At 39.2% G+C, this 19,212-nt stretch overlaps 1 protein-coding gene across 1 annotated transcript; it reads left to right on the top strand.

The window, feature by feature from the left end:
• Positions 1-1,059: 1,059 nt before the first annotated feature.
• uqcrc2.L (ubiquinol-cytochrome c reductase core protein 2 L homeolog) lies at positions 1,060-17,798 on the top strand. The gene is given in 14 exon segments (NM_001093218.1): positions 1,060-1,214; positions 4,680-4,757; positions 6,788-6,937; positions 8,488-8,552; positions 8,646-8,702; positions 8,854-8,978; positions 12,264-12,361; positions 12,456-12,513; positions 13,273-13,368; positions 14,163-14,362; positions 14,442-14,522; positions 15,781-15,857; positions 16,319-16,472; positions 17,483-17,798. Coding segments are annotated over 14 exon segments (1,356 nt in total). The 5' UTR covers positions 1,060-1,181; the 3' UTR covers positions 17,567-17,798.
• Positions 17,799-19,212: the final 1,414 nt, after the last annotated feature.

Below are 19,212 nucleotides of genomic sequence, written 5' to 3'. Positions count from 1 at the left end.
ACTAAACTTCTGTCACTCCCCCTCCCTCTCAGAAACTAAAGGTGGACTGGACTCCCTGACTGTGACTTACTTCCCTGCAGCTGCTGCACATTCATTTCTATGTGATCACTGAGACACGTGAGAAGTGAATGTGCTGCTGCAGCTTGATCCTGCTTATCTAACAAGTGTCTCAGTGATCACATAGAAATGAATGTGCAGCAGCTGCAGGGAAGACAGTCAAGGAGTCCAGTCCACCTTTAGTTTCTGAGAGGGAGGGGGGAGCTGGCAGCTCCAGAAGGAGAGGAGCTTATGAGTAACGGAGACCGGAGTTGTAAAACTATGGAGGAGGGGGGAGGTTTGAGTCAGGGGATAGAAAGGGTTTTTTAGTAGTGTAGCTTTTTTTTCATGCCTGGTTTCTGAGAGGGAGGGGGAGTTACAGAAGGTGAGTGTGTAACGGAGAGAGAATGAACAGTTGAATAAAAAATTACAAGATTACAGAGGCTGGATTCGGGGGTGGGTGGGGGCTGGCTATCAGGCCTGGACTGGGAGTCAAAATAGGCCCTGCCATTCCAAGTACACAGAGGCCCAAACATCCCCCTACCAGCCCACTATTTGGTAATTTTCTATGGAACCATACAGCAGCCCCTCTGGCATTTGCAGAACCCATAGATTGCCAGCCCGGGCCTGCTGGCTATGGGGAAAGAAGGAGATCAGTGCAGTAGGGCACTAACATATCATAGTAGCTTCACATTTAATTTTGCCTGGATCCAGCAGCCCAGCAGCTTCATGAAAATAAACTTAATGGTTCGAGTCAAAGAATGTCAGGCTAAAATGGTCGGCCCCCACACATTTTCACCCCATCAAATCTGGCCCTCGTTGTTAAAAGTTTGGACACCCCTGCTCCAGACAAAGGATAAACCTCTCGCACTCCTAAAGCTGTTGCTGAAGTGAAACTCTGCTGCCCGTCGCTATAAAGGTTTAGCGGGGCTTGCTGGGAGTTAGGGGCTTTGACACTTTCTCACTACGCAAATCCCGTAGTGAAAAGTAGCCGAGTTCCAAGGTGACTGGCACAAGTCACGTGCACGCCCATCATCCTGTAAGAACGGAGCACTTGTGGAAGTAGGCGGAGTCGCGCATGCCGGGTCTGTGGTGGCGGCGGCCATATTGTCTTCCTGACAGCGGCTGAAGGAGAGAGTGAGGCCATGAAACTTGCTACGGGTGCCCGGTTCCTCTCTGTAAGCATTTCTACTTTCCTTTTAGTATATTCCCGGCTTGATAAGCGTCCCGAGGGCTGGAATCAGTGCTGCTGTAAAACGTGTAGCTTGTGGCTGGGGGAAGCAGCCATGTTGTGTTGCGGACAATTACTCTGCCCTGTGCCCCCATTATGCCCCTCATATAGGTGTTCCACTTGTTGGGGTGTGGGAGGTGCCAGAGGAGCTGGGCTGGACCATTAGTGTGGGTGCAGGGAGTTCAGGCCTGGTGTGTATTAGGGCTTCGAGCTGAAGGTCACCCCATTGCCCTGGAGGTGGGACGCAGGCTCCCTCTGTACCTGAAGCAGGAAAATACCAATTCTTCATTGAAACCCTATATTTATCAAACCAAAAATATGTGCCAGCAGGGATACAACCAAAATATGTCCAATGCAGGGATACAACCAAAATATGTCCAATGCAGGGATACAACCAAAATATGTCCAATGCAGGGATACAACCAAAATATGTCCAATGCAGGGATACAACCAAAATATGTCCAATGCAGGGATACAACCAAAATGTGTGCCAGCAGGACACAAACCAAAATATGTGCTAGCAGGGCACAAACCAAAAGGGAGGGTGCCCCCCCGGGCCCCCTCCCCCCGAAATGTTGAATGTTTGGTGGCTAAATAAAAGGGGATACTCCCCGATTGCATTAACTTGAGTGTGTGCGGATCCATCTCTATACGGATATGTTGCTAGGGGACCCGGCCGGGTCAACGGAAGAATGCACCACCATTGCAGGACTGTTGAACTACAGGTGTGCAGTAGGAAAAAGTACATTACAACCAAAATATGTGCCAGCAGGGCTACCCGAGAGCAGACTACTGCATTAAATGGGTTGTTCACCTTTGTATGATGTAGACATTGATATTCCATGACAATATACAGTTGGTCTCCATTCTTTATTTTTTTTTTTGTGCTTTCTCAGCTATTTAGCTTTCTGTTCAGCAGCTCTCCAGTTTGGTATTTAAGCAGCTTTATGGTTGCTAGGGGCTTATTTAACCGAGCAACAAGGCAGTGGTTTGAAAGAGAGACTGGAACAGGAATAGGAGAGGGACTGACCAGGACACAGTGTAATAAAAAGTAAGAACAACAATAACATTGTAGACACACAGAGCAACAGTTTTTGGCAGTTGGGGTCAGTGATCCCCATTTGAAAGCTGGAAAGAGTTCAAAGAAGAAGATAAATTATTCAAAAACTATAAAATTGGGGTATTTTAGGGCCACGTTCCACGTATTCTGCCGTATGTTATAATCTGTGTACCCTCATATTTTTTCATTTAAATGTTAGTATAGGGTAGATAGTGATATTCTGAAACTGGAATATTAATAGGAGAGGCCTGGATAGAAAAATGTGTAATAAAAAGTATCAATACATTTTTAGCCTTACAGAGCATTTTTTTAGGTGGGGTCAGTGACCCTCATTTGAAATCTGGAAAGAGTCAGAAGGCAAATAATTAAAAGAAAAAAAGAATTGAAAAATTGCTTACAATTAGCCATTCTATAACATGCCAAAAGTTAAAGTGATAGTTCACTTTTAAATTAACTTTTAGCATGATGTAGAGAGTGACATTTTGAGACAATTTGCAATTGGTTTTCATTTTTCATTATTTGTGGTTTTTGAGCTATTTAACTTTTTATTCAGCAGCTCTCCAATTTGCAGTGTCAGCAGTCTGCTTGCTAGGGTCCAAGTTACCCTAGCAAACATGCATTGATTTGAACAAGAGACTGGAATATGAATAGGAGAGGCCTGAATAGAAAGAGGAGTAAAACAAAGTAGCAATAACAATATTTGTTTTTAAGATGGGGTCAGTGACCCCCATTTGAAAGCTGGAGGAAGGTAAATATTTCAAAAACGATAAAAAAAATTAATAAGACCCATTGAAAAGTTGCATAAAATTAGATGTTCTATAACATACTAAAAGTTAACGTCATGTTTAACCACCCCTGTAATAAGACTAGGATGGCCGACCTGTGAATAGATAAAATCACCTTTATTGGCACAGGCAATATACAAATGATTTATCCATAGCAAGTGTAACCAATCAGATTTGTATTTTTATTTGTCACAATGCAGTTGACTGATTGGCTACTATGGGTTACACCTTTAGGGTAAAGCTAAGTGGATTTATATCCCCCACTCACTGTCAATCCCTGATCTAGTCAGTTGTGTTTGCATTGATAATTTAAATACAGGACATTGTCTTGTTTATAAACCTGGGAATACAAGATGGGATCGTAGCTGCATATTTTCCTTTTTGATTGTTTCATTGATACATTCTAGAATATGCAGTAGATGTGAGATGGGTAGTCTTAAATGGTCTTATCTGCTTTTAGCCCTGTTTTTGTCTTTACACTACACCCTAGTATTTTTCATCTTTGTGTATATGCAGCTGTATTTTACAGTCTTGTCAGGTTAAAGAGGTTGTTTACCTTTAAATGAACTTGTGATATTCTGAGCCAATTTTTGGTTTTCATTTTTTATTTGTGATTAATTTGTCGTTATTTAGCTTTTTATTCAGCAGCTCTCCAGTTTGCAATTTCAGCAGTCTGGTTGCTAGGGTTCAAATTACCCTAGCATCAGTTCATTGATATGAATAACAAACTGGAATATGGATAGTAGAGGGCTTGAATAGAAAGATGAGTAAATGGCCATTCTATAACATACTAAAAGTTAACTTAAAGGTGAACCACCCCTTTAACAAAATCCAGTAAAATATTGTCATTAAACATATGTTAACAAAATGCATAGTCTTATGCAAGCACTGCGTGTATTCTTTATTAGAAATAAAGGCAACTCTTAAAGAGGTGGTTCACCTTTAAGTTAACTTTTAGTATGTTACAGAATGGCTGATTCTAAGCAACTATTCAATTTGTCTTCATTATTTATTTTTTATTGTTTTACAGTTATTTTGCCTTCTTTTTCTGACTTCCCAGCTTTCAAATGGGGCTCACTGATCTCATCTAATAAACAAATGCTCTGCAAGGCTACAAATGTATTGTTATTGCTACTTTTTATTATTTATCTTTCTATTCAGGTCCTTTCCTATTCATATTCCGGTATCTTATTGAGATCAGTGCATGGTTGCTAGGGTAATTTGGACCCTAGCAACCAGATTGCTAAAATGGCAAGCTGGAGAGGTGCTGAATAAAAAGATGAATAACCCAAAAACCACATATAATAAAACATGAAAACCAATTGCAAATTATCCCCTTATCTGAATAAGGAAACCATCAAATCTGAGGCTAAATTGTATTCTGCATCATACATTGTAGCCTGCTTTGATAATGAGTTTAAAGTCATGTGATCAAAAAAACACATGGTATACTACACAATAAATGTACACAAAGTAGCATAGATTATTATAATGCTGTGAAGTATATTCAGTTTTGATACAAAAGATTATGTATGCCAAAACATTGTTTTACTTGCTTTTTTTTCAGAGGAGGCTTTACTCTGCAAAAGCTGCTCCAAAACCCGAAGCAAGCGGACGGGCACGTCTTGACCCGGAGGAGCTACAGGTACATATCGATTGATATATTCCTATGTAACCTGTCTTACAGAACAAGTCAGCGCAAATTCACTAGGCGTGTCTTGTGGCACCCTACCAGTAAATATAATAACTTACCGTATATACCCCCAAAATATGCTGAAAAACTCCACCTCGGCTTATACTCGGGTCAAGCGCAAAAACGGTCGCCGGCGTCCGACCTCCAATGGGAGCAGTAACCCTCAATTTTTTGATTGAAACTTACCAGAAGCTGCTGCATTTCTCACCCTAGGCTTATACTCGAGTCTAAGCTTTCCCAGTTTTTGGAGGTAAAATTAGGTACCTCGGCTTATACTCGGGACGGCTTATACTCGAGTATATACGGTTCTTAAACCTGAGACCCTACTATTCACTGAAAAGTGAATATATGGTTCTATGAGCCCTGCACCACCATCTCTGTCGATTGCAGAGTCCCAGGGATCCCCTGCTCTTTGTTATATAGTATAGTATGCATGCACAGTACAGTAACATTGCAAACATTCGGCATGTCGATCTACTAAAGGCAGGAGTTCTGGGACTGCGAGGAGGATCATCATAGTAACATCAACCGACATTGCAACGTGATGCTCAATAAATCATACACTTGCCCTCGGAAGAAGACCAGTCTAAAGTCGGCATAGAATAGACCATCTATATTAGACCGAATGTGCTTTAAAGGAGCAGTTCAGTGTAAAAATAAAAACTGGTTAAAGGAACAGTAACGTAAAAAAATAAGTGTTTTAAAGTAATGAAAATATCATGCAGTGTTGCCCTGCACTGGTAAAACTGCTGTGTTTGCTTCCGAAACACTACTATAGTTCATATAAATAAGCTGCTGTGTAGCAATGGGGGCAGCCATTCAAATGAGAAACGGTTTAGGTTACACATCAGATAGCAAGTAAGCTCTGTCTGTCTAATGGTGTTATCTTTTATCCATTAGTTAACCTGTGCCATAAAGCCGTTTTTCAATTTCCGCCATTGCTCCCCAGCAGCTTGTTTATATGAACTATAGTAGTGTTCCTGAAGCAAACAGAAGAATTTTACCAGTGCAGGGCAACAGTACATGATATTTTTATTACTTTAAAACACTTACATTTTTTGGTGTGACTGTTCCTTTACATTTTTGGCTTACTATCTATATTAGAAACATTTTATATTTTGCACAGCCTGTCTATTTAATGTATAAAGGCAGGAGTGACTGGATGTCTAACATAACAGAACACTACTTCCTGCTTTTCAGCTCTTTAACTCTTGAGTTAGTCAGTGACTTGAAGGGGTGCCACATGGGACATAACTGTTCAGTGAGTTTGCAATTGATCCTCAGCATTCAGCTCAGATTCAAAAGCAACAGTTATGACCCATGTGCCCCTCTCAAGTCACTGATTGGTTTCTGCCTGGTGACCAATCAGTGGAAACCAAGAGAGCTGAAAAGGAGGAAGTAGTGTTCTGGCTATTATGTTAGACATCCAGCCACTCCAGCCTTCATACATTACATTTTTGGCTAACTAACAATAACTAACAATATTGGAAATTTTTTTTATTTTGCACAGCCTACCTATTTACCCAGTTTTTATTCTTAATATATAAAGGGGACCTATAACTCACCCATAGAAAACTGTATAATAAAAGTTCTTTGCAAGTTAAACATGAAACCCAAATTCAATCTTTTTTTTTTCTTTTTAATAATTTTAAATGTATTTTAAAATCTGAGCTGTCAATCATATATTGCCTACTCTGCCTTTATGCCCCCGGCATTGGAGGCGGGCAGTTAATTACTTTCACTCTACATTCAGCTCTTCCTAAATGTCACTGCCCTCCTCGCATTCCCCCTCCCTCCTTAAAGTCTAACTGTGTAGCCAGGTCCCCTAATTTTGACATTCATTATTTTGTTTAGAAGTATTTGTTAAAGTTCACTTTTAATGATCTTTATAATTATTATAGTCTCTATAAACACTGTACTGTATAATGGCTGTCCTGTGAATAGCTTGGTTTGGTTCACCTATCATCTTATGTTATACACAGATCACAAAGTTGCCAAATGGACTGGTGATTGCATCTTTAGAAAATTACTCCCCCTCATCCAAGATTGGCGTGTTTGTAAGGGCAGGGAGCAGATATGAAAATGCCGGTAATCTAGGCGTTAACCACGTTCTCCGTCTTGCATCCAGCTTGGTAAGTGCCATCCTGCCATCTCCTATTTAACTAATAAAAAAAGCTTAAAAACAAATTTACGTTAGCGAGCTTTGGTCTGAACTGCTTTCACATGTGTATGTGTTGGATATCTAAAAAAGTGTACACATTTATGAACTGGAGCAGATTTGGAGTGTGTCAGGGCTTGCAGCTTAGAGAAGGCAAATCACTAATAACATTGAAAAGTCTGCATCAAATTTGTGTTTTTAAAAAGGCAAAATCTTGCACTTTAGTAATCACTTTCCTATTCTGCCTCCATTAAGTCGTGGTAGAGATTGTTACATAATTGTTATTGTGTTTATTGCTTTGTCTTTTATGTATAGCTATTATGTGAATACGGACGTTTAATGTGTGTTGTTTATATAACAGTCGCGTTTCAATAATGAGGTGGATACGTCACATTCAATTTGGCCATTTTTCCCGCCAACCTAGGTATTTAATGCATGTGTATAATGTATTAGATACTTTGAAAAAGGCCTCGGAGGAGGACTCTTAAAAAAAAATGTACATAATTTTTATAAGTCCTTTGAGTGCGGATCTTACTTGTGCATTAGAGAATATAGAGAGAGATAGAGATAGAGAGAGAGAGAGAGAGAGAGAGAGAGTGCGCTATATAAGCCCAATGGGCAACATACTTCCCAACATGCCTAATCTCAAACTAGAGACGCTAGAGCTCATTAACTTCCCCCAGGATACAAGTGCAGGTCCACAACAGTTTGCCCCCTTAGTGCTCATAAAGAAAGCTGATCAAACATTTAGATACCAGCATCAGGAGGTGCAATTTAGCCCTGTTCTTACCATCTGCACTTTGCATACTGCTTGGTGTATTATAAAGGTATAAATGCAATATTTGGTCTAAATCAGAGGTATATACAGTTCCTTCTTTACCAGACAGCAAAATGGGCCACGAGAATGCAGGGGTAGATGTGAATAAAAAATACTTGTATTTGCTTATAAATTAAAAATTTTGCACTGATATTTAGGGCCAGATTTATCAAGGGTCGAATTGAAAATTCGAATTTGAATTTTGTTTTTTTTTTCATTAGTTATCCAAATTCGATTAGAGTTTCTTAAAAAAAATTAGAATTCGATTTTCGAGATTTATCATACTGTGGCCCTTTAGGAATTCGATTTTGACTATTCGCCACCTAAAACCTGCCAAATTGCTGTTTAAGTCAATGGGAGGGTCCAGGGATCAGTTTGGAGATGTTTCCAGCCTTCCTGACATGCAAGTTTAGTTTTTTCAGAGAAAAAAACTCAAATCGAGTTTGATCTAATTAGAATCGAATTCGATTTGAATTAGAATTTTCGGGTTGTCTAAATTCATCTGAGTTCAAACATTTTTATTGTATTAATAAATTTCGACTAGTCGCATTTTGAATTTAAGGGAGTTTAAAAAAACTCATGAATTCGAACTTCGACCCTTGATAAATGTGCCTCTTAGCTGGGGGTGCTTTGTATCATGCAAGAAAAATGTCTACTTAATTGTACCATTTTCTTTTAAGTCTGATTTTTTTTTTTTTTATCTTTAGACAACCAAGGGTGCATCGGCATTTAAAATAACCCGTGGAATTGAAGCTGTTGGTGGCGGCTTAAGGTATATGTTTAATAAGTTTAGGGTGTTTTTTCTTCCTGATTTTAAAGTGCACGAAAAGTTGTAGATATTTTTGTTTTGTTTTTTTTTCTCCAGTGTGACCTCCACAAGGGAAAATATTGTGTATTCGGTAGAATGTCTGCGGGATTATGTGTGAGTATTCTTTGTCATAAATCTAGCGAGTGCATATCAAGATAAATATAATATTCTTGCTGCTTCAGATTGTTATACTGTGACCTCTAGTTGCAGATATACTTCATAAAATGTATGCCTTTTCAGTTTTTTATTTGTATCTGTGCTTTAGAGACACTGTAATGGAATACCTCATCAATGTTACCACTGCCCCAGAATTCAGGAGATGGGAGGTATCTGATGTTCAGTCAAAAGTAAAACATGATAAGGCCCTTGCCTATCAAAACCCACAAGTTGGTAAGTTATGCATCCTCAGACTTATAAGGCTTTGAGATACTTGTTTGTATGTTAAGTGTACCTCTCTGGTACGGCATATTCTGTTTCAGAGGCAGAGAAGGGTTTTGTCTGGGGGTCTGAATTATCTAGCTTAAACTAATGACCCCCATACACAGACAAATATAAGCTGCCGACAGATTAAGTTGGTAGCTTATTGGGCAGTGTATGGGGGGGACCCTCCGACCGGCTTCCCCGATTTGATATCTTTCCGAAAGTTGGGCAGATGTCGATCAGCAGCTTTCAAAAATTCTGTCGGATCAAGGACCGCATTGGTTAGTTGATGCGGTCCTCAATCCGACCCCGTATTCTTCTCATTGGGATCCAATCGTTGGGCTCTAGGGCCCACTATCAGATAGGCCCAATATCACCTACCTCGTGGTAGGCATATACGGGAGAGATCCCCTTGTTTGGCCAAACAAGTGGATCTCCTTGTGTATGGCCAGCTTAATTTGATTATATACAAGGGGTAAATCTAATTATTGCTAGTGATATGTCTGGTTATACACTTTCTCTGGATCAACCACATATTTGGTGGGATTTACTTAAAGGGGTTGTTCACCTTTGAGAACTTTTAGTATGATGTAGAAAGTGATATTCTGAGACAATTTGCAATTGGTTTTCATTTTTTTATTATTGAAGGTTTTTGAGTTATTTAGCTTTTTATTCAGCAGCTCTTCAATTTGCATATTAAGCAATCTGGTAACTAGGGTCCAAATTACCCTAGCAACCATGCATTAATTTGAATAAGAGACTGGATTATGAATAGGAGAGGGCCTGAATAGAAGGATCAGTAATAAAAAGTAACAAAAACAATAAATCTGTAGCCTTACAGAGCATTTGTTTTTTTATAAGGGTCAGCGACTCCCATTTGAAAGCTGCAAAGAGTCAGAAAAAAAGTCAAAATTATAACACTATAAAAAATAAATAATGAAAAACAATTGAGAAGTTGCTTAGCATTGGCCGTTCGATAACATAATAAAAGTTACCTTAAAGGTGAATCACCTCTTTAAACGAACAGTGCAGTGTAAAAATAAAAACTGGGTAAATAGGCTGTGCAAAATAAAAAAAATTTAGTTAGCCAAAAATGCAATGCATAAAGGCTGGAGTGGCTGGATGTCTAACATAACAGAACACTACTTCCTGCTTTGGAGCTCTCTAACTCTGAGTTAGTCAGCGACTTGAACGGGGGCCACATGGAACATGACTGTTCAGTGAGTTTGAAATTGATCCTTAGCATTCAGCTCAGATTCAAAAGCAACAGTTATGACGCATGTGCCCCTCTCAAATCACTGATTGGTTATTGCCTGGTAACTAATCGGTGGAAACCAAGAGAGCTGCAAAGCAGGAAGTAGTGTTCTGGCTATTATGTTAGACATCCAGGCACTGTACTGTGCCGATGTCCTGTCTGAAAAAGATTTTGCATAATCTGATCATCTTTGCCTGTGTTTAGAACCAGTCTGCAGGTTTTCCATGTAGATGCCTATCTAGAGTTCATAAGTATACACATTGTGCTGTTAAGAGCTCACGGAATAACACTTTGGCAATCAAAAGCACTAAATTATGAAGCAAAGCCAGTACTCCTTTGTTTCTTCTCCATTCACTTCCTCTTCTTTTTCTTCCTCTTCTAATATTTAACTTTCTGTAAGGAAAGAGATGTAAACACTTCTAAAATTAACACAAAAAAAAGCACTAAATTATATTTTACCCTATGTGCTTAGTACTACACAGGTATATTTTGCTGTTTCCTTTCCTTTTGTAACCTGCAGTACACTCTGAGGCTCCATGTGGCCTAAAACCTCTCTTGTTGAACTGAGAGAGATGCTTTATTACACCCGTACAAACTATTCTGAATGTAGCTGTTAGGTTGGATTGCAGCATGGTTAAAGGAGAAAGAAACCCTTAAAGGACAAGGAAAGTTAAACTAAAGAAGTAGGCTAGAAATGTTGTACATTATGCTTTGAGCTTCTGTACCAGCACAAGGCAACCACAACCCTTTAGCAGGGAAGACCTGTGTCTCCAAAGATGCCCCAGTAGCTCTCCATCTTTTTTTCTGCTGATTCACTGCACATGCTCCATGGTGCTGTCAGTTACTGAGCTTAGGGACCGACTCACAATATACAGTACACATAGAATAAGGGATGCGCCGAATCCACTTTTTTGGCCAAATACCGAACTGAATACGAACCCTAATTTGCATATGCAAATCAGTGAGGGGGTGGGAAAAAGAGAGCCGTGCACGTAGGTGGCTAAAAAAAGTTTTACTTAGTTGTTTTCTAAAGAAAAGTCACATGATTTTAAGGATTCGTTTTCGCCAGGCACAAGGATTAGGCCCAATCCAGATCCTGCTGAAAATGGCCTAATACCAAACCGAATCCTGGATACGGTGCATCCCTACATAGAGTATAAATGTCACAGTATAAGGCTGATTAGTAATTAATATGGATTATTACTACATGGCAGCACAGACACCAGTGCAATTCCCATCAGAATTTAATAATCAGCCCTGTAGCATCAGCTTATATTAGAGGCCAACCTCATTTTCTGCTGGATAATTAGTGACAACCCCTAAGCTTAGCTTCTCAACAGCTGCTCAGAGCCCACTGATCATGTGAGTGTCACAGACACTTTCCAAGATGGTGACCCCCTGTGACAAGTTTGAAGTCTTGGATCATTGCTGCTATAGACAAGCTGAAACTTTAGGCTGGTGTAATACTTTCAGTATATAAAACGTTTTTTTTTTAGCCCTATTCATTTTTAGGGTTTAGTTCTCCTTTATTAAAAAAAAACAGCGGAGTTCATGGGCACCATCTTCAGCCGCTTTGGTAATCTTTGGAATGAGACCGGCGCTTCAACAATTTTCAAGAGTTTCGGCGCATGCGCAGTTGTCGCGAGACAGAAAATTGCTCCAACCATGCATGCGCCGCTACACCGGTCTCATTCCGAAGATTGAGTAACCTCTGCTGTACAGAATTTGCACGGAGGGGTAAGTAAAGAGTTAGGGCCATTTGCCCGGGGTAGCAGCTAGGCTGGGGAGGAGGAGGGGGGTCTATGCAGGGTAGGGATTTTTTTTATTAAGGGTTTGTTTCGCCTTTAAAGACAAGGGACAGTTTAAAATTTCAGTCTCACAGATCGAAATGGGCATTAGGAGATCAGATTTCTATTTACTGGAAGAACTGACAATGTAGATCTGTTTGTTGATACACAGCATTGCCCTTATTAAGCTTTGTGTTTCCTGCTTTTGGACAGGAGTTCTAGAAAATCTTCATGCAGCAGCTTATAAAAATGCCCTTGCCAACTCCTTGTACTGTCCTGACTACAGGGTTGGAAAAGTTACATCAGATGAGGTACCTGTTAATATTTATTCTCTACATGCACCACATGGACGTTTCATCTACTGTACAGTAGTGATTTTTTTCTCTCTCTCTCTTTTTCATTCAGTTGCAGCAGTTTGTACAGAACCATTTTACAAGCTCAAGGATGGCACTGGTTGGATTAGGTTTGTAAAAGACGTGACACTGTTCATACATGATACTTGATGTGATTAAAAGATACAATGCATACACATTTGAGCTAAAGACCCATTTTGTTTGTGTAGGTGGAAGGCCAACAAGTTAAAAAAATATGTTTTGGTACATGGCATGTAAAAATAGGAAAAAATGAGTTAAGGGCCTGTAAGTGTACACTTTTTAAACATTTAATAACACAAGTAGTCTAAAAGGTATGAAATGCATTTCCTAATTTTTAAAAGATTATTAAAATTTTTCCTAATAAAAATTGTTTAATGGCTTCTAAATCCTTTTCTTCTGAACATTTATACAGGTATGGGACCTTTTATCCAGAATACTCAGGACCTGGGGTCTTCCAGATAACGGATCTTTCATAATTTAGATCTTCATACCTTAAGTCTACTAGAAAATCCTTTAAAACATTAAATCATGTAAACATTAAATAAACCTAATAGGCTGGTTTTGCTTCCAATCTGGATTCATTATATCTTAGTTTGGCTCAAGTACAAAGCACTGATTTACTTTTACAGAGAAAAAGGAAATCATTTTTTAAGATTTGGATTATGTGGATAAAATGGAGTTAATGGGAGACGACTGTTCCGTAATTCGTTCCGTATTTCTGGATAACGGGTTTCCAGATAACGGATCCCATACCTGCACATTGTCCTTGATTCATTCACATTCATTCAAAAAGAGTTACGTGATTCTCATATGCACATATGGTTAATTGCTGATTGTGTGAATTTCAGGCGTCAGTCACTCTGTCCTTAAACAAGTGGGAGAGCAGTTCCTGAATATAAGGAGCGGATCAGGTTCTGCCGGTGTGAAAGCACAGTATCGTGGAGGTATACAACATTTTCCTTGTTTTGAGTAAAATACTGGAGGAAAACCTGTAAAAGCAAATAGATAAATATAATTTATCATTGAATGATTTCACTTCTGTTATAGTTCTGCAATAGTTAACATTAGAAAAAAGAGACCACGCAGTGTGGAAATATACAACCATATTAAAGGGGTGGTTTAAGTTTACTTTTAGTATGTTATACAATGGCCAATTGTAAGCAACTTTTCAATTGGTCTGCATTATTTATTCTGTATAGGTTTTTTTTTTTTTAATTATTTGCTTTCTTTCCAGCTTTAATGCTCTGTTAAGCTACACATTTGTTATTGCCAAATTTTATTCCTCATGTTTCTATTCAGCGCCTCTCCTATTCATATTCAAGTCTCTTATTCAAATCAGTGCATAGTTGCTAGAGTAATCTGGACCCTAGCAACCCGATTGCTGGAGAGCTGCTTAAAATAAAAACTGAATAACTTTAAAAACCACAACTAATAAAAAATGAAAACCAATTGCAGATTGTCTTAGAAAATCTCTCTATATCATACTAAAAGTAAATGCAAAGCGGTGCAAGGTCAGCCTGAACCCACACATCACTATATGGAATTGTTTATTCTCATGAAACTACAAGAAAACTTTGTACAGTTTACTGGATGTTTTAAATGAGCTTCACATATATATCTGGGAAATGAGCTATTGTATATTTGGGAGAGGGAAGCGAGTGTGCCCATTATAGATTTTTAAAGTTGCTGATGACCAGCATTTAGTCTTTAATAAAAATTGCATTTTCTCTTCCTGCAGCTGAAATCCGAGAACAAAATGGAGACAGCCTTGTTCACACTGCTGTTGTTGCCGAAGGAGCTTCTACAGGTAGTCCTGAAGCAAATGCATTTGGTGCGCTTCAGCACATTCTAGGAGCTGGGCCCTTCATCAAAAGAGGAAGCAATACTAGCAGCAAACTGTTTCAAGCTGTGAACAAGGCAACCAATCAGCCCTTTGACGTGAGTGCAAATACCATAAGAGAGCGTTTTATCGAAACACACGTGTTTTAACTGATCTTTATTTTAAAATCTCTGTTAGGTCTCTGCTTTCAATGCCAGCTACTCGGATTCTGGTCTTTTTGGCATTTACACGGTCTCTCAGGCAGCAGCAGCAAGTGAGGTAAATCTTTATATAAGGTTATAACACATAACACAATATCCAGCAAACAATATCCTTATATTTGTCACTCTGTGAAAGCAGCGACTGATAAATATTGGCTTCTGTTCCCTACTGTGTTTAGTGTTGCCACCTGGCCGGTATTTTACCAGCTTGGCCGGTAAAACACCAGCCGGGGCCGGTATTACAAATTTACCGGCAATGTAGCTGCCGGTAAATTTGTAATACATCAAACAAATGCCCTTTTATTCCCGCCCCCTCCACCAGCCGGTAGAGATTTTTTTAAAAGGTAGAAACCCTAACACTGTTCCTGCTGAAAACTATTTTTCTGAATGACCTAGCTCATAAAATAAACCTCTGTAAGATCTGGCAAGAAGGACCTGTTAATCCTCATTTTTAATTTTCTGTCTCTTAGTTTATTAATTAATTAAGATCTCTGTTTATTCTATTACTGCTAAAGTACGCCTACCACAAAAATGTAGTTTCACCGGAAACAATAGTATTTTTTAAGAATAATAACATGAATATTGTGCCCCCCTGACAGCTTGCATCCGTGGGGGAAAAAAGATTTTTGCTATAGGTGCTCTTTAAGCACTGCTTAACTTACTAGTGCCATATAAATAATTCATCAATGAAACTAAAAAGCAAAAGGCAAAATAAAATCGCTCACATATTCAGAAGTGCTTCACTATAAACACCAATCATTCTTCAACATACAAGATCTGTAACACCTTTCTGCTTTCCTGCTATATAAATATAAAGTTGTTAAAAGTTAGCTTAAAGTTCTGTAAACTGTATAAAAGCATCTGTCTTATTGTTAGAGATGCACAGAATCCAGGATTCGGTTCGGGATTCAGCCAGGATTCGGCCTTTTTCAGCAGGATTCAGATTCAGCCGAATCCTTTCCCCTGGCCGAACCGAATCAGCATCCTAATTTGCATATGCAAATTAGGGACGGGGAGGGAAATCTCGTGATTTTTTTTGTCACAAAACAAGGAAGTAAAAAATGTTTTCCCCTTCCCACCCAGTTCGGTATTCGGCCGAATCGTTCGCAAAAGGATTCATGGGTTCGGCCGAATCCAAAATAGTGGATTCGGTGCATCCCTACTTATCGTACTGTAAATTCGAATGCCACAGTAGGGTTTGTCTTATCTTATGATTTTCATATGTTAATGTTTCAGAAATCTCAATTCTTTATTCTCAACAGATGTCGCTAGGATCAGAAAATGTTTACAGAAAAGTATATTTGTCATTGTTTTAGGTTATCAATGCTGCTCTTAACCAAGTGAAGGCAGTGGCTCAAGGCAATGTCACAGAAGCTGATGTTACTAGGGCAAAGTAAGTGAATCTTTTTGTATCGGCAGTAATATTGACCTGGTACTTAAAACCATAATGGGAAAACAGCTCTGCTCCCAACTCTTTTGTGTACCTCCACTGAAAGGCATTGTGTTGGCCTGTGTGCAGCTACACTGATTTTGGTGCAATAATGCAATGGTTTAACTTTTGCACCAAATTCTGCTCTGGCTTCTGCACACAGGACAACCAACACCTTGCCTGTCAGTGGAGCTACAAGGAGAAGTGGAACATCGATTCTCTGCCTGCGTACAAAATGCAGACTGAGAAAATCAGATCATCCACCTTGTTTTTTGCCCCTAGTTTTAGGTGCACATCTATCAAAATTTGAGATTGGAGCTCACTGCAAAAAAAAAAATTCACTATGTTGCATATTATAATGTGATAAATAATATAAATCTGCCCCTTCATTTTCCCCTGCCTTCACTTTTCTTTTGCTACTTCAGGAACCAACTGAAATCCCAGTACCTGATGACTCTGGAGAGTTCCTGTGGTCTGATTGGTGAAATTGGCTCCCAGGCATTGGCATCTGGAACATATATAACCCCAACTGAAACCATCCAGCAGATCGATTCTGTGACCAGCGCAGATGTTGTCAGTGTGAGTGTCCACCTTGAATATAGATTCTTGTATACACTACTGCCCTATGACACTAAAGAGGACATTGACCAAAGCTGCATTTGTACCTATGGATGCAAACCTATTTATTGTGCCAGCATAAAAATGCTTAGCTTCAATTTCGAGTAGGTTAGTGAATTGAGGCAACAGCAGTCAGCAGAATACCTGCTATATTTTTATTGTGCATCACACAACATGTTTCGGGCATCAAGGGCCCTTTTTCACACTTGAAAAAGGGCCCTTGATGCCCGAAACATGTTGTGTGATGCACAATAAAAATATAGCAGGTATTCTGCTGACTGCTGTTGCCTCAATTCACTAACCTACTCGAAATTGAAGCTAAACTTTGGTTGCCAGTGACGGAGCACCTGAGTGAATTGGGTCGTCTAATTAATGCTGGGTGCTTGTGTGTGCATCTCTTTGCGATAAAAATGCTTAGGTGGTGACCTCACATCACACAAAGTGACATCTAAGTAGTGGGTATTTCCCAAGTTTTTTTCCCCTTTTTTTTTGTAATGATAAGTTTCATTGCATTTTCATTACATAACAAAACAAAGGAAGGGAAACATTCAGCATATCCATTTCCAGTGAATTCTGTGGACAAATAATGTTCACTGAACTTTCCTTCACTGCATGTGAGGAGTAGAATAGCACAGTTTATTATGAACACTAGAGGAGCTGTTCTGCAGCCTTCTATGCAAAGTAGCTTTCTTGAGTAAAACCGTCTCTTGTAAAAAAATAAGGATGTTATAAGTTACCGAGGCGTTCCATGACCATTTAGAAACACAAAATTGAAGGTCATGGAACTCCGAGGTGACTTCTAATATCCTCATATTTTGCAACAGGGGTACTTTATTATAATACACAAGTTTCAGTGAGTTTTGACAGAAATGGCATCACTAAGCTCCAATTATAACCGATGACCTCAATAAGCACGTTTATAATGATATAAATATTATATTATAAATATTTGTTTGTCTTGCATTTTTCAGGCCGCAAAGAAGTTTGCTTCTGGAAAGAAATCTATGGCGGCTACTGGAAATTTGGAGAATACTCCTTTTGTTTCTGACTTGTGATTATGATTTATACCGCTGACGCTCTGCATGAAGGGTGTACGCTTGGTCCATTGTGGAAAAGGTCTGGTTTATGTCATCAATTCTCTGTTAATCGCTTATATGTATATTTATCACTTGCAGACACCAGAGAATGGAAGCAGGATAAGGTCACTGAAAAAAAGATTTATCCTGCTTAATGACTAGCCTAAAGTCATGGACCTCAGATATTCGATTAAAGAAGTATTTCTATCAATCACTGTGTCGTCATTAAAGGAACGGTTTCTTTTCAGTATTGAAACACCATACCCTGCCCTAATTAAAGGGACATGGACGGTGCCAGAGGTACAAGAGCACTAAACCAAATATTTAGCATTTCCCAGATTTTCTGTCTCTGCAGCCATTCAGTTATTTTTTTTTTTTAAATTTCTGTGGTAAAGATCTGACAACTCCACATTAATGTAAAAGGTGTCTGCTTTATATAACAACTCTCTATGCTCCCACAAGCAACTCTGTTATCTTCTGACTTCTGATTTGCTGTTTGCATGCCAACTCTTAGGACATGTAAATAAGTCTTTACTTCTTTGTCCGCGACATCACAAATGTTGAACTAGAAATGAACCTTCGGTTGGCATGCAAACAGCATAACTGGTTTCTATGTACTATACTTTGAGGCACTGTAGTAGTGAATTCTCTATGACATAAACACAGGAGCTTTTCATGCTATGTGCTTGTTTATCTGATGATTATTCTGTACATAGCCAGATTGTCAGAAAGTCAAACTAAAAAAAAAAATATGACTATGCTTTTGCCTTTTTGTTTTGCTAAATGCTAGACTGTTACCTTCTAGACAGCAGTGCATCAAATACTAGTTTTTTAAGAAGATCCGCAATTGTCTTCTAGTTTTAGATGTTAATTTTCAAAATTTACTTTGAGAAAGCTATTCCAACAGAAAGCCCCCTGCTTTCCTAGCTACACACACACACACCCCCCCCCCATACCTGTATAGATTGATTGTGTGAGCCAATCTATACAGTCAGATGATGAAAGGATCGCATGTTCTGATCACAGATAATTGTATCTAATGAAGGAATTCCAGCATGACTATTTGATCAAAGCACTAAATTTGAGCTTCATAATCAGTTGTACAGGCAGGTCCGGACTGAGAATTAAAATAGGCCCTGGCTTTTCAGGTACACAGAGGCCCAATCAGCCCACATAGAGGCACAAACATCCCCCACCAGCCCAACATAGAGGCCCAAGCAACCCCCACCAGCCCACTAAATACTGACTTTCTATGGGACCTTATAGCAGCCCCTCTGGCATTTGCCAGAACCCACAGATTGCCAGTCCGGGCCTGTGTACAGGTATGGGATCCGTTATCCAAAAAACTCTGAATTACGTAAAGGCCGTCTCCCATTGACTCTTAGGGGCCGATTCACTAACTTCGAGTGAAGGATTCGAAGGTAAAAAACTTTGAATTTCGAAGTTTTTTTTGGGCTACTTCGACTACGACTTCGAATCGAAGGATTCGTAGTAAAAATCGTTCGACTATTCGACCATTCGATAGTCGAAGCACTGTCTCTTTAAAAAAAACTTCGACCCCCTAGTTCGCCATCTAAAAGCTACCGAAGTCAATGTTAGCCTATGGGGAAGGTCCCCATAAGCTT

This window comes from Xenopus laevis, chromosome 9_10L (assembly GCF_017654675.1).
Source record: "Xenopus laevis strain J_2021 chromosome 9_10L, Xenopus_laevis_v10.1, whole genome shotgun sequence".
Taxonomy (NCBI): domain Eukaryota; kingdom Metazoa; phylum Chordata; class Amphibia; order Anura; family Pipidae; genus Xenopus; species Xenopus laevis.
This window is presented reverse-complemented; position numbering and strand designations above follow the sequence as displayed.